Raw genomic sequence first — 25,608 nt, forward strand, 5'->3', positions numbered from 1 at the left:
ATGCTGTCTGTGGGACGGGGAGTGCAGCTGGGGCAAACCCACGGGGGCACCCACAAAACCCCATGGACCAGCACCTTTATCTCTTGGAAAGAGGGCTGGTTCCTCTTCATCTCCCTCTTCGTCTCCTTACCTCAAGGGACAGCCTGGCCCTATGGTAAGAGACTGGCAAAAACTTTACCTTCACTGCTCTTTTTTTTCCTCCCTCTCCCTGTCTTTAAATATTTGGCACAGCCTCTTGGTTTATGTTCTTTGTTCTCAGAAAGCCGGCATCAGCAGCTCTCTCCATCCCCTCTTCCTTTCTATCCTTTAAGAGCACAACGACACTCAGCACAGCTTGTAAAAGAAGACCAGAGAAACAGTGATTTAAAATCCAGATTTTTACAGAGGCTGCAAAGAAAAACAGCACTGACAAGTTTGTGCAATCTTTGACTTTACAACTCTTGTTCTGAAATAGAGTGAGGGATTGGGTTTGTTTATTGTCCCATTAAAGAAGGCTCTGTGATCTTCACACTCATTCTGCTCATTGCAGTTTATGCAAAATGAAAGTGAGATTGTTTCTCTGCTCCTAAATAAAAGAAACAAACAGTTTAATGTGGGCACACATTTCTTGAAGTAAAGTGAGGCGGTTTGAGTCCTAATAGGGGTGTTGAATCTTGGCACGTGTTCCCTTTTGTATGAGAGCTTCTCTGCTAAAGTGTGTTGTTTTCTCTGAGATTGAGATCATCCCTGTGTGTTTACCCTCTGTGACCAATTGAACTGCTGCAGGAAGACATGAGTCACGTTTGAGTCAATCGCGCTGCAGTGGTAATGTGTATGCCGAACACCGTCTCCAAGACTCCTAACCAAACCTCTGCCCTCTGTCTGATTCCTCATTGCACAGTTACCAGGCAGTGAAACAATACCTTCAATTTGTAATGTCGGTGAATGTGGCAAAGGGCTGGGCAGACCACAGCTGTGCTGCAGATTTGCCTACTTATGTTGTTGTCAGCTGAGTCACTCTCAGCACAGCTTATTTCGCAAGTGTTTATTATAAGCTGATGATAATAGATTTTTTTTCTGTTGAGTATCCTTTCTGTATCCTAGAAAAGGTGTTTACATGCAAATCCTGACTGTGTGTGCCTGTGTTTGTGAGGCATTATTGATCTACATTAGGCTTCCTGTTAAGGATCCTCCACCCACCTGAATCCAGAGATGTCCTGTTCTTCTGACACACTCTTCTTATAATGTGTTAAGCTGAAGACCATAGGGACGTTTTCAGGGCTACTGGGTAATGTGCTGTAGGATACAAAGACCAAGCTATCAAACCTAGCACATGTAGAAATTCCATTACAGTGGCGAAAGTGAAAACTTGGCACAGAATATAGTTACAAGAAGAAAAACATCCTCTGATTGAACATTTGGGAAATATACTGTGTCATATCAGACTCAAGAGTTCATTCCAAGTTTAGGAGCTAAATGTGGAAAACAAATTTGCAGACAACTGTTTGACCTACATTAACAATGTGTGTTTATACAATTTCACCAAAGTGAGTAACAAGAGAGAAAGGATATTTCATTGGGTTTGTGGTTTTCCAAGCGGGAGGGAAATGTATTTAAAGCAAATCTACAGGATGACCACTGGGATCAGGCTACATTCAGATACGCAATGCCCACACAGCTCTCCTGGGAGTTTCCCTGTTCCATGATAGCAAAATCACACCAACCTCAAAATACCAGACAGCTGCTGTGGGCAGCAGGAAAAAGGAATTATACACTTGCACATACATGCACATCATGTTCACTCACAGCTGCCCTAAAAACAAATATTTTTCCATGAGACATCAGCGTAAAATAAGCACCTTTTTGTCAGGAGGACACAATTTATTAAGTAGAAGTTTTTCTTTGGTGATTTGGCTGAAACATAAACCAGTTTGCCAACCTAGTTTGGCATTATGGAAAATATGGCTATTCGCTGTGACTGATACCACTCTCATGACTGTTTGTTAAACATGAAAATACCAGCTAACTTTTAGTTAAAGGTTGAATATGTAGAATCTTTATTAAAAGCTATATATTTTTTTAAATAATACACCCATGGGGCATTTTGAGGGGAACAGAATGAAGTATTCCTTCCATAAAAAACTGGATTTATATTTAAAAACAACTTTGGCGGGTTTGACAATGACTTTCTGTCACGTTTTGTTTACAGTATACCAGCTAATAGTGGCTGGCATTGCGGGTTGCCAGGGTTGTCGGGTGCAGACACTGTAGGCTGGCACAGGGTGAAATGGAGTTTGCCAATCCTGCAGCTGCTTATTTGTCCCAGCAGCTGAGTGACCAGAGACAGGCAAAAACAAGAGTCAATATAAGCCAAGCATTCACTTGATAGACTGAGTTCAACGACATTAAAACGCATGCCGAAATGGCTACGTTTCTCCTTGATCGGTAAACTAACTTTCATGTTTACTTAGCTGTCACGGCTAAGGGTAATGGTAATGGCCAACGGTAACTGTCAGTAAAACTCCTCTGCAATACTGTCGCAACTACGATCTTGAGCAGGAGATGGCGGTGTTCTGCTCATTCTCCATATTCAACCTTTAACTTAGCTTAGCAGAATGTCTCTGCAACAGTAACGACATTATCTATCAGCATCTCTAAAGCTTACTAAATAATATGTTATACCCGGCCTTTACACACAGTAAAATGTTAGCCTGTGAACATTCACAGTGGCATGAAAACAGTTACAGTCTAGGGCTTTTATTTTTAAAAGTAAGAACATAAGGAGTTGATCTGGTATGAATTGCCTTTGTCAAGGTTGAAAGGAGAAAAGTTTATTTTCTTTGTTCGGAATACAGAGTCTCTGTGTTGTTTTATGGTTGAAGCCTTATTCACGGCTGAAAGCTCAGAGATAGACAAACCTCTCCGGGGGAAAAAATGTTGCTTTATCGTCGCATAATATTCACGCTCTGCCATTTTTGCACATCGCCCATTTTGCACATCACCCATTTATGCCATAAATTGCATAAAAAAGTTCCCTGGTGTTTTAGATATGAGATATCTAAAATATGTGTGGTTTTACAGAGTGTTAAGCCAAACTATTTCTTGGTTGGTCGCAGTTCAACTCCATGAAGTCTCCAGAGGAAGTTGGAAAAAGAAGGAAATGACTGCGCCTGGGCAAGAAATAGCCTATGGCTGGCAAGTAACCCCAGAAAACCACAACGTATCGATTTTTACTTCAGTTAAAGACTTCAGAGCTAGGCTAGCTGTTTTTCCCTGCCTCCAGTCTATGTGCTAAGTTAAGCTAGGTTAATCAACTGCAGATTCACCATAAAGACAAGAGAGTGGTATCAATAGATATCATAGGTGACTGTGTGCTGTGTTTGATAAGCATGTTGAACCCATCTTCTCACTTTGGCTTTACTTCAGCTTTGTTTGGAGTCTTGCCACACACTGCTTTATAGCAGTGTGTGGCAAGACTGATGATATTTCAGTTTCTGAGAAGTGAGCAAGAAAAAGGTAAAGTAGAAGATAACTGGTTAGGGCTACACAAAATAAAAAGGCAGTTGCCGACCTTGGATTTTATCCTGAGTTGAGTTCAGAGGAACTCTTCCAAAAAATTATGGCACAGTTTCAGAGCTGATGCAGCCTTATGACTTGTAAGGTCAAAGTCAGCACCTGCAGCACATTTTATAGCTCATCGATTTATCGATCCAGTTTTTCAGGGCTTATGGAACAGTTATATGTGTATCTGTGAGCTTAATATTTGGACAGATTATATTTTTAAGATTAAAAAAGATGCCAAACTTAACAATAATGTGGAAATGGCATAGCTTTTTTCTTGGCAATTGTGGTTGATGTCGTTTTGCTGTGTCTCCACAGGTTAGTGGGCCAGCAGGGCAGTAAAGTCACATGCGTGGTCAAAGGACTTGCATGAATTTCCGTGACCACATCTCCCCCCCCTCAGCAATAATGATGTCAGTCTCTGGATTTACATCAAAGGTGTGCAGCTGAGAACAGCTTAAAACCTGGGCCTGTTGTGCTCCTGATTAGGTGGGAGCGCTTTGACACCAGGTGACGGGGCGTCTGTTATGATGCCTGTGTCACTGCTATTTTTATTTCAATGGCTTCTGGACATGCATGCTGAGCAGTGTGCAGGACCTCGACATCTGGAATGGAAAAAAGCAGATAATACTTACATAAGACCAGAAAAGCTAAATAATCCACACAAAAATCTGCACTCTTAGCTGCAGGACTGAGTGGGGAAAAAAACCTTGTGATCTAATCCTGTTTCTATGGATTTGTGCCAGTGTCTCTCTCTCTCTCTCTCTCTCTCTCTCTCTCTCTCACACACACACACACACACACAAAACAGTAGTTATGTATGCACTGGGGAAATATTTAGATGCTTTACATATACCAAAACACATAAAAGTAAGCCATGAGGCACAATAAGGAAACAAATTTTACAGATTGAATTTATTCCTTGTGATCTGACTGTCAGCACTCCCAGTTTGTGATTAAATACAAATTAGCCAGGGGCGCACAGCACAATCACAGCCTGGGGTTAAATTACAGGTCTGGGGGACATGCCAAATGGACTGACATTTACATGTTTGCCATTTTTTCCCTACTTATTTGCAAAAAGTAAGTAAGTAAAGTTTATTTATAAAGCGCTTTTCACAGGCAAAAGTCTCAAAGTGCTTTACAAGGGCGACATACAGGGATAACACAGAAAAACACAATACATCAGGAAAAACACAATTAAGACCTAGACGTCTAGTTGACACTGCAGACCATAGGGGCGCAGACGGAGTGTTCCTAGTTAAGGTGCTTTGGATTCAAGTCTTAAGGTGAGTGCTTGTGACAGACAGTAAATTGAACATACAGGTATTTGATCTTAGAGAGCGAGCTGAGGAATATGGTTGAAGTAGCTCAGCCACAAATGCAGGAGCCTGATCATGCAATGCTCTGTAAGTGAAATGGATCTTGTATGCAACAGGGAGCCAGTGAAGAGTTTTGAGTACGGGTGTAATGTGAAAAAACATCCATTGTGTCCAAAAAAAAGTGGGCTGGGATTGCCTCCGCACAGCTCTCATCCCAGTTCTGACGTTATTTTTCACAGCCACATGCACTAACATGCTCATGCAGCTGACCGTCTATTACAAAACAACAACAGAGAAACTCAGAATACAACACACACAATGGGAGAGTGATGTCATTCTCTTCTCAGCATTCCATTACTCCACTATTTCTGTACATGCCAATTAGTTGTTTGCTGCCATTCATGTTTTGAATGTCGACTAGAGTCCATTTAAAGCCCAAACACTTCATGCATGAACTAATGCTTGCACAAATGCCCACGTGCTGGTAGGCTACTCCTGTACACATGCACGTCCACACCTGTCCCAAAGTGTTGTAAAAACTCACATGAAATTGTCAGTCCACTCTGTAGTTACCTGCAGGTGTTGACCTGGAAGCCTAGCAGATGTGTATTTACAAGGCAGTAAGCTTATCCCTGAAATTAATACATTAAAATTGCCAGGGCGCAAGCCAAAGCACAGTTTTGTTAAAATGATCTTTTGTATTGTAAATCAGTAAAAATCTATTAAGGAGAGGGGATAGCCTTCCATAAAAATAGATGCATTCCAGCATTCATCCAGCCACGGGGGAGAACCCTCGCAGTCATGCTTCAGAGAAAAACATAACAGCCTTATCAACAGAGCTGGAGGTCAGCAAACTGAATCCGTTCACAGTGAATAAACACTGAAAAAGCTGCTGCCTCGGTTTATTTACCTCAAGGAGGAGCATGATGAAACAGCTTGTGGAAATCTGTAAACTAATCCTATCATAGGTAAATGCTTTTTTGTGTCACTGTCTGAGGTGAGAGAAGACTGATATCTAACCCACGGTAGACACATACAAATCTATTCTACTGTATATCAGAGTCTCTATAATGTATGTGCGCTAAGGGCAGTTACAACCAGAGCATGCCATTTCTCTAAGGACAAGACACACAGCTGTGATCCATGTAATGGCATTACCAGGCCAGCTCATAAAGTCGTTTGACCCTTTCAAGTTTATGCCCTATAAATCAGCTTTCACAGTCTCTCCAGCCATCATCCTTTGCAAACCTCAGCAAGGAAGCAGAGAAGCTGTCCCATAAGACAGGAGATAGTGGGAGAACCCCTCAGTCGCCATGTGGCAGACATCACACCTTTTAAACACTTGCTTTCATTCAGCACTTTTATTCATCACCATGATGACAATAATGATAATAATGACAGCAGTTTAAAGACTAGGCAGTAATATTGACCAGTTGATAATAGCTTAAAGCAATTCTTACCTCTCTGGCATGTTGCACAGCCTCCCTCAAAAGTCCTACCCTCTTACCCCTGCCTGACCTCTGACGCTCCCTCATCCGCCGACGCATGCGGTGATAAAGGGAGTAGCGCCAAGGTTAGCGCTGATGCTAATGCTAATGCTAATCTTATAGGAACTGATAATTGATAGTATCTTGATGCTGCTTTCTAGGATTAGGCAAACTAAAAGTACCTGTCCAGCAGAAACTCTGCGACCATCTCGCCTTTTTCTCTTCGGATGAAACTGCTTTTACCTCCGCCATCGCTGGAAATCAGAGCCGATGATAACTCGCGTCTTGCCTCTTGACACATCAGTTCTTCGCCATTCCTTGCTATCTCTCACAGACCACTTTACTGCTCTGTCACTCTGCAGAGAGGTGCACGACCTGCAAGCGGTGACAGCGGTAGGCAATTGGAAGGGACGCTGCGACAATCACAGGCAAATCATTGTATTCGGACAGAATACAATAATTGGTCAGACTTTTATCAGAAATATATGAGAATTGAATATTAATGAGTTTCAACACCTGGTGCATTTATTTCAGTGTGCCAAATGCTTATTAGGAGGATTTTAAGATTACAAAAGAAAAGTGTAAAATTGCCAGAGAGGTAAGAATTGCTTTAAGTCCATCTTCTTGTGTCCCATCCTCCAACTTATGTAATTTATAGGAAAAGCTCCACTCATTTGTAAGCAGGTGCGGGGAGAACTCCGTATGTCCAAAAAGTTGTTATACAACTATACTTGTGTGGCTCCAGAGGGAACTGCACAATGTCTGATAAATTGCCTCAAGTGACATCCCTTGAGGCAATTTGAGACTACATGTTTGTAAATCTGGAAGAACAATCTGGTAGTGTGGAGTAAAGCAGAGAGTTAACCAGACCCCTGTAGCTTGCTCCATCTCTGCTTGAGGCTATAGTGGCTTGAGCCACTACTAGCATAACACACCTGAATCTTTGACAGAACCACTGGTGGTTGGAGTTGCATTGCGGGTCATGTGGGTGCCAGGTTTTGACAAGGAAGAAGAATGTGAAATTAAAAAAAATATTAAATCGGTGGTTCTGCTGTTTTGATTTTGAACGGTCACTATTTTACTGCCCATCGTGAGTCTGACAATCTTCACCAACCAAAACACGGGTTTTGTTTTCACCTTGGGAGTGTGTGTGTGTGTGTGTGTGTGTGTGTGTGTGTGTGTGTGTGTGTGTGTGTGTGTGTGTGTGTGTGTGTGTGTGTGTGTGTGTGTGTGTGTGTGTGTGTGTGTGTGTGTGTGTGTGTGTGTGTGTGTGTGTGTGTGTGTGTGTGTGTGTGTGTGTGTGTGTGTGTGTGTGTGTGTGTGTGTGTGTGTGTGTGTGTGTGTGTGTGTGTGTGTGTGTGCGCGCGCGCGCGCGGGCGCGCGTCATGGCTAAACAGGGTCTTGGAGACAATAGTAGGATGTGATAATGCATGTTTGTACTTGACTCATGGTACAGTGCATAATCCCACTCCTTGCACTCTGTGTCCTCTTCTTGTCTCAGCAGACAGCTTTCTAAACACACAGGCACATGCCCATGCCATGCATGTTTGTGGTTCTCACATTTGAGTCAAAAGAAATCCACAAAAATGACAATCTCAGCAGAAACTATGAGCTTCTCCTTTTTTGTTTCAGGGAGGCTAACCGAGCTAAACAAAAAGACAATGTAAGAACGTCAGCTTTGATTTAAAGACAGAGCTGAGATGGTTGTACGTTTACTGTCATTTTTACCACAACAAAACTGGCAGTTATTGTGACAGCATGGACATTGTGTAATGGCGTGCCTGGGCGCCATTACAAAAACTCTTGAGTGACAATTAAATCAAAGATCTATCTACACAATCTAAGATCACACGCCATGACACGATGAGAGCGGACTGACCCCATGTTGTCACTGGCTTGCTAACCACACTTTAATGTTAATACACATATCGAGCTGAGCCCACATTTTCAAAAAACAATAAATGACCAGTGGAACTGGCAGAAATCATAAAACAGCTGCGCCTGCAACAGCTTTATGAAGCACAAAACTCACATTAAAGTTCAACTAGTGGCATTACACAAGCTACTTTCTGTTTGATTGATGTCAGTTTGTCTGTCATAGCTCAGTGTCTGGGAGGAGAAACAGCTGAGGAGTAGGCCAGATTGTTGTTGGACTAAGATACAATTTATGCTGCTATTAATGTTTGAGGGCAGCAGGGACGACTCACAGCATTCCAAGACATCTGTGCTTTTCTTCTCGTCTGTGACTTAGATTCTTGTTTTCACAAACATAAACTAGGCCTATTATGCAGCTACAGCATTACAAATAAAAATGTGGGGGAGTGTCAGGAAGAATAAATGGTTGGAGGGTTGAGTGCGGAGAAGTTATTATGATTGCAGGACTGGGAGGAGGGTACACACAAAACCCTGCACCAACATTGTGCCAAGTTTAAAGTGCAGCTTATGTTAGTTCTCTGTCCACATCTGCCACAAGAGAATTTCCACTTGTCTGTTTCAGTTTTACATACCCACTGTTACATAAATATAACCACTCGGGCTCAAAGGTGCTTGAATCACTGGTTTCCAGTCCAGTCAAACATTGCATTTATTGGGTAAAAATTCCCCAAAAAGACGCACTTTCTGATTAATAATATGATTCTGTTTTCCGTGACGGTGACTCTACCATTGGGGCACATTGTCTGATGTATTGGAGCATGAGAACAAACAAAGGAAGTAAACTACTGAGAGACTTGCGGTCCCCTACAAAGGAGCTTGCAACCATATGGCAGTGGAAATAACCAGAGAGTCAGTGCAGAGCAGCAGCTGACATAAACACTGAACTAACCAGAATCCTTCCACCTGTGCTCAGGCTTCTGCTGGCCCTAACCCATGTCTGCTCACAAGGCCAATCATCTGTCTTATTTTATCCATTTTTTGACTCATCTATGTCTGTGCATATGAAATGATCCTTCAATAGACATAGGTTTCCTGCTTACCTGGTTGAGTGATTTGAGTTTGCTGACCTCAACATATTGTCTTCTTTAGATTACAGGTATTTATACAACAATTGCCCGGGCCCAGAGTGGAACGTTATGTGCAGAGGCTGCTGCGAGTATGATGTGATCCGCTGTAAATGCCCTCTACAGGGGACTCCGGTGGGCTACGCGGTGCCCTGCTGCCGCAACGCCATCAATGAGTGTGACCCATGTATCATCCATCCAGGTAGAATTTCTGAAAACTTCTCTAATATCTGTGGTGTAATTTTATTAAAAACCAAGTGATGTCTGTCAACTGCACAGTTGTATGCACTGAAGCATAACAAACAGTATGACAGAAAGTCTGAAAATATGCATATCTGATCTCATTTGCTTCCAGGGGCTGGTTTTACAGAGATAGATATTTTGCACTGGTCAAAGTCTATGTGAAACTACACAATGGCTTCTTATCTTGACTCCCTGGCAGAATCCTCTTGAATGAGTGAATGATCACACTTTAATTTGATCTGCAAATTAAATGGGTGTAAAATTGTGTGTGGTTTTACTCATACTACCTGTCCGTGTATGAAATACTGGTGTGTAACTAAAATCACTTGGGGTAGTCTGCACACATGTGTTCTAGCTCACACATCCAAATTCTTGCATGCATCATGTTTTTTTCCTACATGCCACCCGCCTGTAGAAGTATCTCATGTTGTCTTCTTCACAGCTTGAATGTACTTATTTTTTTCCTTTGTGGGGTAACAAAAAACAGCTGTTCAGAACTTAAGGGATAACTGTACATCACAAAACATGTGTGAAGCCCTGTGTGTACATATACGTATTTGTTGTTAAAAATCATTCCTGTGCTCAGGTCAGATATTGCTCCCCACACCCACACACCCATGACTGAAGCATCCTCTAAAGTGAAAATCCATCCTCCCAGAAAGCCATTTCAGGGGGGTTGTCTCTACATTTCTATTTCAGGAAGCACTAATATGTTTGTGTATTCAGCTGTAGTGAAATATTAGCTTAATGAGTTTAGCAGTGTTGATTTAAAGGTAATATGGCCGGAGTTTTATGGTGAAGGCAAGTGCCACGGCTTAAGCCGAGTTGGGAAAGTGTTCCCAGTTCTGACAAACAAGAACCTTTTTAATGTAAATTGTTTGTATCTTTTTTGTGTTCTGGCCTGTCAGCCTGACTCGATAATTACCTTACAGTCATTTTGTTTCTGGCTTTCTTTCTTTCAGGTTGCAGTGTATTTGAGAACTGTAAGCGCTGTAACAATGGGACATGGGCCCCCAGGGATGACTTCTTCATTACTGGCAAATACTGTGCTGAGTGTCGGCCTGGCTGGTCCGGTGGAGATTGCATGAGTAAGACTCTTCATTCTCCCATTTAGCAGATCCGACATGGCTTTACTATAAACTACTTTTTATTTCTATAATTGAAATGAATACCATGTAGATGTGCTCCTTCATTCCATGCTAATTTATCCTCATGTGGGACAACTATGCCAACTTGAAAAGCTGCCATATGCCCACGAGGCTTTCCGTTAGGAGCTGAATGACAAGGTAGAGTCAACAATTGGGAATCCTATAAAACAAATTAATGCATAACATTTGGACACTGACTGTAGCTTTCTCAATATGCAAATATTCTGCCAAGGGGCACAACAAACATACATTTAATTAAAAGCAGAACCTGGAAAGTCTACTGAATGTCTTGTTGCCCCTGTGTGCATTGTGTTTATGTTTCTTTTTGTTGTTGAGCACAACACTGGGCTTCTACAGTGGCTTTGGAAACCAAAATGTAATTGCTTTTGGTTTGAATGGTTACCATGGCAGCTGAATGTAGCCCTCAAAATAATAATTAAGCTGTAATTAACAACCACTGAAATTTAAAGAGCACCTACTTTCCAAAATGGAATTATTTCCCATGTGTTTTTCAGAGTGTGGGGGAGTGATCCATAAACGGCAGGGCCACTTGGTGCTTGAGAGCTACCCCAACAATGCTCGGTGTGAGTGGACCATCCAGGTGGACCGTCCCTTTACTATAGAACTCAGGTGAGACCATAAACCTTCGGCTTCTATAGTTGTTTACTGGTCCTCAGTTACTTTGCTGCCATTAGAGCCAATTTTGGAGGTACCATCAGTTATGCTACATCAAGAAAGTTAGTAATAATATTCACTGCCTATCACAAAGCATGATGGGTAAAACCACAGGTTATATTGCTTGTCTTCTCCATCAGCAGCAATTTCAAACAAGACTAAGACCCTGTCCAGCGCTAAATATGAGCAGATTTGTGTAAACTACCACCAAGATGTATTGTGGTCACTCAAGACGCTGACGTGTTCTGAGACGCATTTGACCACATGTTTTTTGTTGTGTAAATGGGTATTTCAAAGGGGTATTCCATCATAAACCAGACACGACTTGGAAAAATCACAATTGTCTGTACAAACTTTCATAGCAATCCAATACCTGCTGAGATATTCCAGTCAGGAACAAATGTGTGCTCTGTGGCTATAAACGACATTAAAAGATTCAACAGCAAAGATACATTGTGGTCACTCAGAACGCTGAGGTGTTCTGGGACGCATTTGAACACATGTTTTTTGTTCCTGATGCGTCCTCCACAAGGACATAACAGGAAAATACCTCATCAGTGCAAGATGTGGCGATTGTTTTGGTGACAGCGCACCAATACTAAACTTGCCCATATTATTTTGCTGACAGTGATATCTCCACCTGTACCGACATAATCCGTTAACATGAATGACGAGAGTGTGCATGTAAGAACTGCTTTCGGGGCCCTTCGACCTTCTAGCAGTGGTAGTGACATAAGCAGTTAACAAAATCCAAACACGGTGGTCGGCTGGAGAAGCATGATAGACACAGGTGGGAATAGCGATGTATCTCGGCTGTCCACTTGTGTTCCGATCAGCAGAACACATTTTGAAAACCAAGTACAAACAGGGTTTACAGCGGTGCCAACATCACTGCGCCTTATGCTAACATTAGCATGCTAGTGTACTTACCATGACAGGCACAGTGCTTACTATGTTCACGACCATAGTGTTAGCATGCTAACATTGGCACTAAACAGTACAGTTAAGGCTGATGGGAATGTCATTAGATTGTGGGTATTTCATCATTATCCAGACACGGCTTGGAAAAATCATAATTGGGGATCACAGATGTCTGTACAAACTTTCATAGCAACCCAATACCAGCTGAGATATTTCTGTCTGGACCAAATTTGTGGTCCGTGGCTATAAATGACATTAAAAGATTCAACAGCTAAGTGTTCCTCACAACAGTTTTCATTTGCACTACTTTTAAATGAAGAAACCCAGTCCTCGAGGTTACATAGACAACAAGTGAACTAATAAGAGTTGATGTAGATGTAACAAATAAATAATGCCTGTTGGAACGTTGCAAACTTTTGTTCCAATAAAGTTTAGTAAAGTTTTATTCCCCCAGTTTTATCTGGCATCAAAGCACTACTTTTGAGATCGTCATTGTCCATCTGTGATAGCTATTAATGGCTGACCTGCTTAAGCTGAATTTCCACTCAGTTCAGATATTTCAGCAAGATGTATGTCATGGACGGTTGGCAAGTCTACAGCAAAGTTTGGAAACCACAACACCCCCTTTTTTTCAGGAAATGTATTACTTTTCAGTCCTGTGATAACTTTCTATTTCTGTCATTTTCTCCATTACACACAGCACTTTACAGGCGAGCATTTGTGCAGGGCTTTAGCAGAACAAAAGTGTGCAGTGCATACGGTAACGGTTTGTTGTTTACATAAAAGATATTTCATTATTCTAGTATTATTTACGTTATATCTTTACATTTAACTTAACAGCATAGAATTCTTGGCTGAGTTAATTCTGGGATGACAAATATCAATATAGAGATGACTAATATCTTTATCATATCTTTATATCCTTTGTGACATAACCAAAACCCCTAAATAAAACAGAGCTGCTGTGCTCAGAGCTAGAATACTGGGAAGTTGTGTGCTTGTGCCTGCGGATCTGGCAGTGGGGTTTTCCTGTATTTCTTTAACTACCGTTGCTCGCAGTACACTCACATCACAGGAAACATATTTACTGAATTACAACCGCCATTATTGTTGGGAGCTGCTGCAGGCTAACATTTAGCATTACTGTATATCTTCTAAGTCTAAGTTCACCTGACCCAAGGAACTGTAATAAAGGATAGATTTAGAAGACTTGGCAGTGTGCCAGTGCATTGTATAAAGTCCATCAGTCATTCATATCCGTTACAATGTTAGGCAAAGGAGGTTACATCTAGAATTGCGAAGAAGGGAAAAGGAGACTCCTTTGTGTTTTTTCTAATCCAGCTGGCAGTCCTCTCAATGTCACACACGCAACTGAATCAAAAAGCATGTGAATTGAAAGTGTATGTAAATTAGTTCTAATAGTTATTATACTCACTAAAATTCCCATTTAATCAGGCCTTATAATCCCTCCTTCAGGATGTGTTAAAGCACACAAAAATGTTTTTGGAAAAAAATGTACCTTAAACTTTTATACCAATCATGACCGGTTGTACGACTTGTTCTAGAAATAATGTTGTGAAATCAACATGTTTGTTCAGCATTTGTGGATATATTTTATCGACATCTAACAGCTGCAGATCTGAAATAACGAGATGCGAAATTAGACTGCAAGGGGTATTGCTGTTTATCAGCAGTACTTTTTTGCCATCTACATAAATTAAGTGGCATTTATACTGTATGTACACTTAGCAAAAAATTATTGTAAAAAAGACTATTCATTAAATCTAAAGGTAAACTCATTAAAATACCTCCAAAGCCTGCCACAACCAAAAGAAAAGCATCTGCTTTCGGTTTCTCGATGTGCTAACTGTTTAATTGTTGCTGCCAAGTGCCAATAATTGTTGTGCTTTCTCTTAAATGTTTCATCTAAGCTCATACTGTAAATGTGGTACAAATACACTGCATATAGTAATAATGGGGTCCTACTTGCCTATACCTGTTTTAGTTATGATCTCAGGTTACTTCTGTCCTTCAGTCTTTACTGCTACAAACAACTCAATTCTCACCAATCTTTGTTACATTTAAACAAACAAAGAAAAATAAATCTATATCTTAACTGCTAGGCTACCTCATTAAAATGAGACTCATTTCACACACCATTAACAGCAGTAAGCACATCACCTTCCGCCATTCAGTAACAATGATTACTGTTCATTAGTTGTTTGCTGGCTGAAGATCTTAAAAGCATCAGTTCCACAATGCCAGCTGGTGTGGCACTGCCAGTCAAATACAGGTGCTCTCATAATCCAGGGTGACAATCTGTATGCACATTACAGTGTTACATTACCATCATATCCATAAAATGTCTCAAGGTAAGAGATTTAAAGATGTAAATTTCATTTGTCACACTTACTGCTACGTGTTTTCTATTTTTCTATTCATCCTCCTAATAACAGGTTCATGATGCTGAGTCTGGAGTTTCACCAATCTTGTCGTTTCGACTACGTGGAGGTTCGAGATGGTGACAGCATCAACTCACGTGTTATCGCTCGTTTCTGTGGTAACAACAGACCTGCCCCGGTTCACAGCTCTGGCAACAGTTTGCACATACTGTTTGTGTCTGATGGGTACAAGAATTTTGATGGATTCTTTGCCACTTTCCAGGAGAGCTCAGGTAGATCAAATACCACTATTATTGACAACAAAAATGCTACAACTTCTATTTTTATTTATGTACTACTAATTATCTACTTCTATGCTTTTGAGGACCATACACCAAATCTTAACCCCTTACACTAACCATAGCCTAAGGATCATTTAAACCTTACAACAGCACCTTGCTTTATAGATTAAAGAATAAAAATATAATTTGTTTCACTCACAGTCCAGTGTATAATAAAAAGCCTTTAATAGTGCGTGACTGACACCTACACATTTTGCCAAATGCCTCAGTCTGGGTGTTTAGCTTGCTAATAGCCCATTGCGTAAGTGAGGACCGACCAAAATGTCTTCATTTTCCAGAAATGTCATCCTCAAGGTCTCAAACTCAGATACAAACACACACACAAACACTAAGTTACCAGCAGTGAAGCCAGATCTAGTGAAAGCACTGTAAACAGAAGCTTTCTTTGTAGAAATGCCCACACACATAAAGAAATGGTAAGTAAATATGACATCTGGTATTTGAATTTTTGGGAAATGGTACCAGCTTTGAATTTGAATTCCCTGATTTGTAGCTTGTTATATACAGCCATTACTTTGGGCATACACATTGAATCATTATAATGCAAATAATTACAACATTTCTTCTCATATCCTAATGTCACACACTTGTATGTGTACAGCTTGCAGCTCTTCTCCTTGCCTGCATGATGGGACTTGTATCCTGGACAGTTCTTATACTTACCACTGTGCCTGTCTGGCTGGCTACACAGGCAAGAGATGTGAACATGGTGAGTCTGTAAGATAACTGAGGCCTATTGTGATAGCACTTTTAAAATACTAATATTTCATGTTTTGGGGAAAAATAGAGAATGCAAATATGCAGAGAATCAAAGGGAAGAGTAAAGAAGTCTCATACTGTAGGCATGGGTTAAGCTGTTGAGACGTTTACAAAATCTCTCAATTATTTTAGAAATTTTCACCAGAATTCAGAAACGCCTATGACAAACTTATTGAGAATTGACTAAGCTGTTGTTGCTGTGATGATTCACTGTAACAAGGGAGAGTTCTGTGGTTTGGACTAGGCTCCATGGTCCGTGCAATCCTAGCTGTGGTTTTGGTCGGTCAGAAGTTCAACAGTTGGGCTGCAAATCAAAATGACCATCTAACAAACATGGAATTCAGAAAGAAACGGAAGAAAAATGCTCCAATATAACATATGAAGAATTAAGAATGAGGGGAAGAGCAAAATACTGTGATTTAAAGTTTGGTAATGACTGCAAACCATTTTGGTTTCTGCACTATATGCCACCTAAAATCTGGACGGACATTTGCTGATATTTACTAAATACTGACAGAGCCACTTCACTCCGGTGGGGTGCTGCTTAATCAGGGTGTGGTTAACCTACAAGGTCTTTTATTTATGAGTGCCTACCTTGTGTTTTTATAACCAGTAAAACTCCCTTAAGATTTTGCAAAAACAAACTTCCTGAACCCCACTCCATTTTTTCTTGTGTTGTCATTTTGAGGGCTAAACACGGGTCTATAAAACAAATGGTGAAACAATTCCACTTCTTTAACATGAGCCAGCTTTTCCATTGGAGGAGACACCCATTAAAAACAGGCAGGAGTTTCATTGCACACAGTGCGCATTCATCTGTATTCCCATGAGGTATCCACAGCTGTTAATTTTAATGGATGGGAGCTGGAATAATGGTAATGTCTGACATTTTGTAGAGGAAATGCAGTCAACATTTTAGCCCGGAGTCACATGGTTAATTCTAAGTATGAACCTGACAGCCACTGTACTTTATGTCTCCAATAATCAACCTGTCATCTGTTGTAAGCCGGAGCTAAAACTCATTCTGTATGGGAGAATCTTGACACATTATCACAGAAACTCAAGATAGGAAATGATTTATTTTCCTTTCCTTCTCTTGCACAGTTAAATTCTTGAGACCTTTCATTTTTGGAGTGCAGTGTTCAACATAGTTTCCAAAGGCATTTACGAAAGGAATGATGATTTACTTACAGTGTGTGTCAATATGCATAGTATGTTACCATTCCACCCTAAAAACTCATCTCATGTCTGTGGACAAAACCTGAAGTGGAAGATGAATCATTTAAGAGCAATTTAACAATGCCCACGGCACCTCAGGGTGCTTCAATTAAAAAAAAAAAAACATGTTCAAAGGAGTCAATTACAGTTTCCTTTTCCACTTTTGGTTTACTAACAGCATTCTACATCCCCTAAGAGATTTGAGATTGAAAATGCCATAAGGCATAACCGCCCAGATTATAGGGAGGGTTTGTTGGTTTGGAGCTATAAAACCATAGACAGTGCATTTCATGCATCAGGTCCAACTTAGATTCAAAAACACGGAGAACTTCCTGAGGAACCGTCTCACGCTGAGTGCTGTAATGGTATGATAACCTCAGTGTAAACATGTGTGTTTGGGTTTTTGTGAACTCAGTTGTGGGTTGTGCAGTCCTGTACGACAACATTTGTAGTTTGCCTTTAAGATAGAAATACTGTACATATTATATTCATGAAATAAACAGCATATCACAAAGTGCTAGAAGAATAATACTCTAATTTCCCCATTTCTGACTTCGAAAAGTTTATTTTGCAGTAAGTTACACAACAGTTACACACAGTATTCCACCACCGCATTACCAATCTCTACCAACCCACTATATAAAATCCACGTTTACAACACTTGAACATTAAACAGTTTGACCAAAGCTCTTTTATTGCATCTATTTCTTCTTCATTTACAAGCCCTCTGTTAAAGTCTTGCTGTGAACTTTACCACAATGGGTAAAATTACTCATTAATGAGCCTCTAAGATAGCAGCCTAGGCTTTTAAATCTCTGGACATTTGTAAATTAAGAGTAATGAGTCTGAGAACTGAGATTTTGGTTCATGGGCTACCTATCTGACTACCTGTAAACTCAAGAAGACACAAATAGAGCACTGAAGCTCTATTTGTGTGGTATTTTGCAACAGGGAGATGCAATAAACTGATGTTTGAGGGAATGCCACATAAATCTCCTATAAGTCTTCAGTTTAATGATCCAGCATTCAGTTAAAGGTCCAGAAAAAACTGCTGCTACAGAGTTGTAACTGTCATTCTCTGGCTGTAATGATGGTGCAGAGATGTTTAGGGGCACAGGTTTGGAAGACCCAGAAACACTGACCAATCAGAGCAGACTGGGCTTAAAGAGACAGCTGCTAATATGTAGCGGTATTGTAGAGCATTTCAGACAGATGGTAAACACAAGACTATTTAGACAGAAAGTATGAGAAAACATGTGTATTAAACATGTAATCTTGTTCTAGTAGAAACACAAAATACAGGTATGAACCTGAAAAATTGCATAATATGGGATATTGAAGAAACAGGAAGATCAATCAACATGTGACATGATATGAATAACATGTGCATGTACACTGTTCCACTCAGTGGTGGGATGCCGCAGGCCTCCAGTGCCCACCCATGGATCCACAGAGGGTTTGTTTCATCACTCGGGGGCACGCATAACTTTTCGTTGTGACCCTGGCTTTGAGCTGCGGGGGTTTCGTTCTGCCATCTGCCTGAGTGATGGCACCTGGAGTGCGCCTGCACCTGAGTGTGGTAAGATAATGATGTGTCTTTTGAGATCTGTGAAAGTCATATATTTGTCTTTGCTTGGGTCTGGCCATAAACTGCCCCAGAGATGGTGCACGTTGTGGAAAAAGGACGATTTGCAGCTTCTGAAAGTCTTATTTTCCTTCCTGTCTCCAGTGCCAGTGGAAAGAGTCTGTACTTTACCATCCAAGCCAACACATGGAGACCACTTTTTGGTTTATGGACCCAATGATGTCCTCATTGCTCTCCAGTATCTGTGCTACTGGCCCTATGAACTCAGTGGGAGCTCCCAGAGAGCCTGCCTCCCTAACAACACCTGGAGTGGGACTCCTCCTGTTTGCACCCAAGGTCAGAAAAAGTGTCTTTAATATCAGGGATTAGAGTTAAGATGCATTATTCAGTGCAAATACCGCAAAGTACATGCAGTTCATTTTTGTTTATTGTAATATGGTCAATAATTAAGTTATTCATTAATTTAGTTCAGAAAATGAGTCAGTGCCTAGAGCCATTCAGCATGATGAGCCAACCTTGAACAAAAATATTTGAAATCAGCAGTTAACTGACAATTCAGTAATGACTTTTCATTATGTTCTGGATCCACAGTGAATAACACTCTCACTGAAGCAGAAAAGGACAAAGACAAGACAAAAGACACAGATAAAGGCCAAAAAACAGATAGTGACAAAGATATCGGCAAAACTAAAGAGAAAGGTCAAGAAAACACAACTGGAGGGAGAGATATAAACACTGGGCACGAGAATACAACAGCAGTCGACAGAGAAGATAAATATTCTGGTAACATTCCAGAGAAAACTGTGTCTGAGGGCCGGACTGAAGGAGAGCTACAGGAAACAAATACTAGGTTAGTGAAACCCACTGGAGGCAGCAAAGATAAAGTGGATAGTGAAGACCCAGACAACAGCCTGAATACAGTTGAAAACAAAGAACCTGAGGCAGAGAAGCCACGTGAGAAAAAAGAAGGCAGCCCAGACACAAACTTGGAGAGAGAAAAAACAGATCGCACAGAAATAGTTGTGATAAAAGACAAAGGGCAAGAAGAGAAGGAAAGAAAAGAGGAGCAGGTGAATGGAAAAAGAGATCGAGACAAAGTCGGCCCTAATGACACAAAGATGAGGACTGTCATAGCTGAGGGTGAAAACACAGTGGACATATTTGAACTGGAAATGACAAAGAACAACACAGTTATACGTGATGCAAAGGGCACAAAGAAAGAAAATAATACCATAGGCTCTCCAGAGGTGGGGAAGAAAATCCTTCCCACCAGAGTCAACATAACACAGTACACTATGTACAGGGCAGGAGGTGAGGAAATTGGGAAGCCAAAGGAGCAACCAACGATTAAGGAAGACAAGACAGAGAAGGATTCTGCTAAGAAAACAAAGGAGGAGTTGGAGAAGGAGAGGGAGGAGAAAGAAAAAGAAAAGGAGAGAGAAGTCAACCAAAGCTTTACAGGTAAGAGACTCACTGAAAGAAAAAAAAAATAAACATCATCCTCTTCATGTTGGTATTCACCCTCACCCATTGTCTGTTACCCCTCTGCAGAGAACAGCTGCCCACCTCTAGCTCGACTCTACCATGGCTACTACCAGCTGCTGCCTGGGGTGGAGTCTCAAACAGTGGAGTTCTTCTGTAACCACTCCTATGCTCTCAGTGGTAATGCCCGACGTACCTGCCATCCAAACGGCACCTGGAGTGGCAAACAACCCCTCTGTGTCAGAGGTACTGTCACTATATATGTTTATTTCCTTTTTACTGTGTTTAATTACTGATGGCTTTTCTGAAGGCATGTACATACAGCATTTTTTCTCTAGGTTACTGCATTGATAAATAGGTACCATCTGGAAATAGGCTACCATCTGTAGGGTTTTTAAGTACAAACATTCCTACTGCAGACCCAGGTGTGAAAGGTAAACATGCACTCCTTACTGCGTTGCCAAAAAAATAGCATCTTGGCGCTCCTGTGCTATTTGCACATATTTAAATGATGTGATATGCATACATTTTGTACAAAACTGGCCCTTTTCTATGAGCATTGTTGCAAAAACAGTCCAATTCACAAAGATCAGCTGCCATACAGGTGTACATTTATAATTCCTTCTCTTCAAATAATGCCATCTTCTTCGACAGTCTGGTTTGTGTTCTAAAAAACACCAACAGCTCTGACAAACTGGGATATTAAAAATGAGAAAGCTGCATTCTGAGTAAGTTAGGCTATTAATAACCTACAGAAACATTGCTTGCAATAGTCCATCTTCTCTGTGTCTGTTTTTTATGCCTCTGCACTGGTGACCCTAGCAAACGTCTAAAGAGATAAAATGATGAAGTGAAGACATTTTATATCCAAAAGGTCAAAGGTCAACTTCACTGTGACATCTAATGTTTCTGGTCATTATTCAGTACCATAACTCAGGAACAGAATTTGGTCGGATACTGAATCGGTGACACTGATCTTGATGATTGTTTAGATCTTCTTTGATGCTGTGTGTGAAACATTCAAGTTTCGCCAAAAATACACTTAATACCTTTTTATTAAATTTCTTCAAAGTCTTACAACATATAATGTAATCCGGACAGACATAGATGTAAACACACACACACACCTTGGACAGCATCGCACCATCCGTCCTCAGTCCTGACAATATTGTGCTACTACAGTGTACTGTATAATTTATATCAAAGTTGGCAGTTTGCAGGTCGGATCTGGTTCGGGTGGTTGATCATGCAGGTATTAAAAAGGCCCTCAGTGCTTTATTAGAAAATCTGTAAATGAAGGGTTCTACAATGCTAAACAAATGCTAATGTAAAATTCTAACGGGTGAATGATACTTGCAGTACAATAATCCATCATGTCTGCAGTTTTAAATGTTAATTAGTTCTTAATGTACTTTGGTCCGGATGCTCGTCAGCTCTTTGCCAAAAAGTAAGTAGAAAAATTGTCTCTGGCTTGACTTTCCTCATGAATTAAAGAGCTAAGAATAAATGTTGGAGCAATATACAGGAGCCAAAAAAAATATTCTTCTCTTTCTTGCCAGCCATGATCTAACTCTTGCCAAGAAAGTAAAGTAGTGTATTTCCCAGAATATGGATTTTTCTTTTAACCATTATTATGGACATTATTTAGTCTACAACTTCTAAAGTCTTCCATATAAGACAGTGGTATGGATGAAGACATGGCACTTCTGTCAGTTTTCAAATCTCCACTGTCCAGTAGGACTGGGGCAGTAGCTCCATTCATATCACAATTGATGTTAATGGGACTTTATAAAATGTGTTTGTTTGCAGCATGTCGGGAGCCTAAAGTGTCAGAGCTGGTTAGACAAAGACCTCTGCCACCGCAGGCTTTATCCAGGTATGTTCACCAATGCATTACATTATGTTACGTACATAAGTAAGTGCTGTATGCTATCTAGTGACTGAAGGATTAAAAGCAACAAATGTCATGTCATACAGTACATTTTTTTCGCACTTACCCAAAACAGTTACTCAACTTAAAGGGTGTGTCTACATACCCTTGGCCTCTTCTTCTCCCCTCAGAAAGACACCTGTGCACAAGCTCTATTCTTCCGGGCTGGGCCAACTGCTCCAGTCTGATGGACCCACTAAAGGACCTCCAGTGCTCTCCCAGTTGCCCCAGGGCTTTCACCACCTTTACTCACATATAGAGTATGAGTGTGCCTCTGCATTCTACCACCACTCTGGCAGTTCTCGACGCACTTGCTTGAAGACTGGCAAGTGGAGTGGGCGTCATGTGTCCTGTTCGCCAGGTGAGGGCAGCAGAGGACTACTAGCTGCTGGACCACCACACACTCATCGATCAAACAAATATTTGAATACAGTGATTTACACCCACATATTAACAATGAAATATGACTACAAAATGATGATGTCACTCAGACAGATGTTCGTCTAATGAAGCAATATTAACAAAGTCCATTATGGGCACAAGCAGTAGCACTTCTTGAAATATTAGTGCTGCCTCTAAATGCTGACATTGACCAATAAATTGTCAGCATCTTCACCCACCTTTTAGGCATTCCTGCCAGCTGTAGTCCTCTCCGTACTACTCAGTGTAACTTCCTGAAGCTACTAAGAGAAAAAAGCCAATAGCTGACATTTACAGCTGAGCTGTCAGATAGATGCAACAAGAATTTAAAAGATCAGCATCTCTGATTAAACAAGATGTCTTCAAAGGCTGTAATTAAATGGACCACCTATATACAAAACAGTCTCAACTTTCTTCTTCATTATCAGCAGCAACAAACATCTAATGTAAAAGTATGCGTACACAGAAAAAGGGACAGCATTGTTGCATTGTAGATCCAATCACACTGTACTTTCCCATCAATATGATGACGTTGCTAAGGAGAATTCTCATACCAAAATACCCCCGATTTCTTCCACACAGTTGTGTCCACTTGGAACCTTATCGCCTCCAGACTTACTTCAAAATAGTTCTTAATTTTCTTCAGAGTGGAAGGAAAACACACTGGGCTCACTTTAATCACTATTTGTTGCAAACACAGCCAAACCATACATACCAACCTGTAAAGGTTTGGGGTTTTTGAGCTGTCTTTACCTTTAATAAAATTGGTCTTTGCACATCGACGACAATGTCAAAAAAAACTCTGGAGGTAGATTTATTTTTTGTAGAGTGCTTATCACGGTTCTGTGGAACAAATAGCAATAGAAACTCGGAAGTCTAAAAACATAGCCTACATTCTGAGTCTGTTTATTTATTACTTGGGAATAATATTTTTTAATTTCCAGTAATTCATTAATGACAATTTTGTAGTTGGTATGTAAAACAGATCCATATATGTTAAAGGACTATGTAGAGGTTGTCTTAAAACTCTTCTTTCATGAGTAAGGGGCTCTCACATTTCACAAGAGTGTGTGGCTTTTGAGTATTTTGTATGTTGCTCCATCTATATCACTGCTTTGCATTTTGGCACACAAGCTTATGTGCAGGTTTAACACAAAAGCTCTCAGAGGGAGAGACAAATCAAATACAGTCCCACAGCACTAAGTGTTGACACAGTCTCAATGTAAGTCTATTTTTTTTTTTCCTGTATTCCTTTTCCCTCCCCTCCTGTTGATTTTGGTCTTTCCCTCATCTGTCCTCTCATCCTGCCACTTCCTCTTTGGCAGTGTGTGGGAAGCATCCAACCTTTGACCCAGAGAGGCCGGCAGAGGCTCGCTGGCCTTGGCTGGCAGCCATCTACCGCCGCTCCACCAACGGAGCTGAGACCAAGGTGACCAAGGCAGACAGCCAGGCAGGGTCACTGAAGGGGGACATTGGAGCAGGAACTGGCAGCCTCAATCAGGCTTCTGACTGGCAGTTGGTGTGCAGTGGGGCTTTGGTGAATCAAAAGAGGGTGGTGGTTGCAGCCCACTGTGTGACAGAGCTGGGGAAGATGTATCCTCTGGATGCGGCCAAGATCAAGGTGGTGGTAGGGAAGCAGTACCGTGACGACCTCAGGGAAAGTAAAGGTCTTCAACACCTGAGGGTAAGCTATTAGAGATCTAGTCTTTTAATGGTCCTTTTTTAACAAAGCAGTAACTTCCTCTCTTTCTACTTTAGGTGTCCTCCATTGCTGTTCATCCAAACTACGACCCCCATATTCTCGACTCTGACATAGCTGTGGTCAAGTTACTGGACAAAGCAAGGATCGGGGAGAATGTCCTGCCCCTCTGCTTCTCAGACGACCAGGGAGAAGAGGTGACTTCTGGGCAAGGGCTCGTGACAGGCTGGTCACCGCTGCCTGATTCAAATTTAGGATCTAATGAGAAGGCAAGGGTTGGGCTCGTTCACCTTGCCGATGTAGTCCCCTGTGAGCAGCAGTATGCTCGCAATGGCGTGCCAGTCAGCGTGACAGACAATATGCTCTGTGCAAGCCATAAGCCTAACTATGAGCCCTCTAACATATGTCCCTCTGACACGGGGGGAATCCTTGTCCTCCCTGCCCTCTCTGAAAACCAAGCCAGCAACAACCAGAAGCCCTCTCTCAGCTTTTCACAGGTGCAGGGGGAAGGCAAAGGTCTGTGGAGACTCCTGGGACTGGTGAGCTTTGGCTATGACCAAGGGGATTGTGATCCTGATCTCTACACAGTCTACACTCGTGTAGCCAACTTCAAAGACTGGTTGGAGAGCAATATGAAATAAGGCTTTTGCTGTCTGATGCTCCTTGTTCCTCTTTATGCTTCTATGATATTTAAATGGCTTCATATCGTAAAGTCCTTTCCCTTATCTCTTTTTCACTCTACTCATCCTCTAATCTTGTTTTTCTTGAACAAGGGCACATTCTTAGTCAATGCAGAAGCACTGGAAACACTGGACATCACAGTTTTCTAACTGAAGGGGGTGCTAACACATTAGATGTGCTCGGCATCAACCTTTCATGGGAAAACTTCAGTGTTCAGGTCCCTCAGCCTGAGGTTACAGACTTGAAAATGACCAGAAAGCCATTTCACGCCTCTGGCTGATGATGGTTTGTATTGTACTCGTTGGTATGTATATATGTTGTAACGTATTGAATTATTCTATCAATTCATATGACGCAAGAGATGTACATATTGTAGCAAAAGACGTTTGTAATTAAAGAAAATGTGGATGTGGTAAAGCTTGCCTGAGTGTGATTATTTTTCATCATAGTGTAAAACTACGAATGGGTGAACAAATAGATCCTGATTACTATTATTATAGTGAGATGGAGTGAAAAGAAACACCTTATATTTGCCCCATGAAGCACATAGTGGGCTTGCGCTGTGAAGCAAATGAATCCAGGTCAGAGCAGCACCATTTTAACAACCATAAACGGAACATGTTATTCACAGATCAATTTCCTTTTCTGTGATCAAATTAAATCAATTACTTCCATTATGACCTTCCTCCATTATTCAGAAGTGAGCCCACATACATGAGATAGACAAGCTGCAACTTACAGTATATTGACTTCCAA

General features: G+C 41.1%; 1 protein-coding gene across 2 annotated transcripts; it reads left to right on the forward strand.

Moving 5' to 3' along the window:
- On the forward strand, window positions 1-25,238 carry pamr1b (peptidase domain containing associated with muscle regeneration 1b; the record flags this gene model as incomplete). Of its 2 annotated transcripts, XM_083916066.1 has the most annotated exons (14): window positions 1-154; window positions 9,374-9,550; window positions 10,554-10,679; window positions 11,255-11,369; window positions 14,792-15,009; window positions 15,680-15,787; window positions 18,464-18,634; window positions 18,785-18,976; window positions 19,232-20,101; window positions 20,192-20,368; window positions 21,932-21,998; window positions 22,184-22,413; window positions 23,798-24,156; window positions 24,231-25,238. In XM_083916066.1, 14 exons carry the CDS (start codon window positions 1-3, stop codon window positions 24,810-24,812), a joined length of 3,546 nt encoding a protein of 1,181 aa, XP_083772192.1. In that variant the 3' UTR covers window positions 24,813-25,238. The 2 variants fall into 2 exon arrangements, with proteins under 2 accessions (XP_083772192.1, XP_083772193.1); XM_083916067.1 differs by lacking the exon at window positions 15,680-15,787 and having other exon boundaries at window positions 19-154.
- Between the last annotated feature and the right edge of the window lie 370 nt (window positions 25,239-25,608).

Source organism: Echiichthys vipera, assembly GCF_963691815.1.
Source record: "Echiichthys vipera genome assembly, chromosome: 7".
Taxonomy (NCBI): domain Eukaryota; kingdom Metazoa; phylum Chordata; class Actinopteri; order Perciformes; family Trachinidae; genus Echiichthys; species Echiichthys vipera.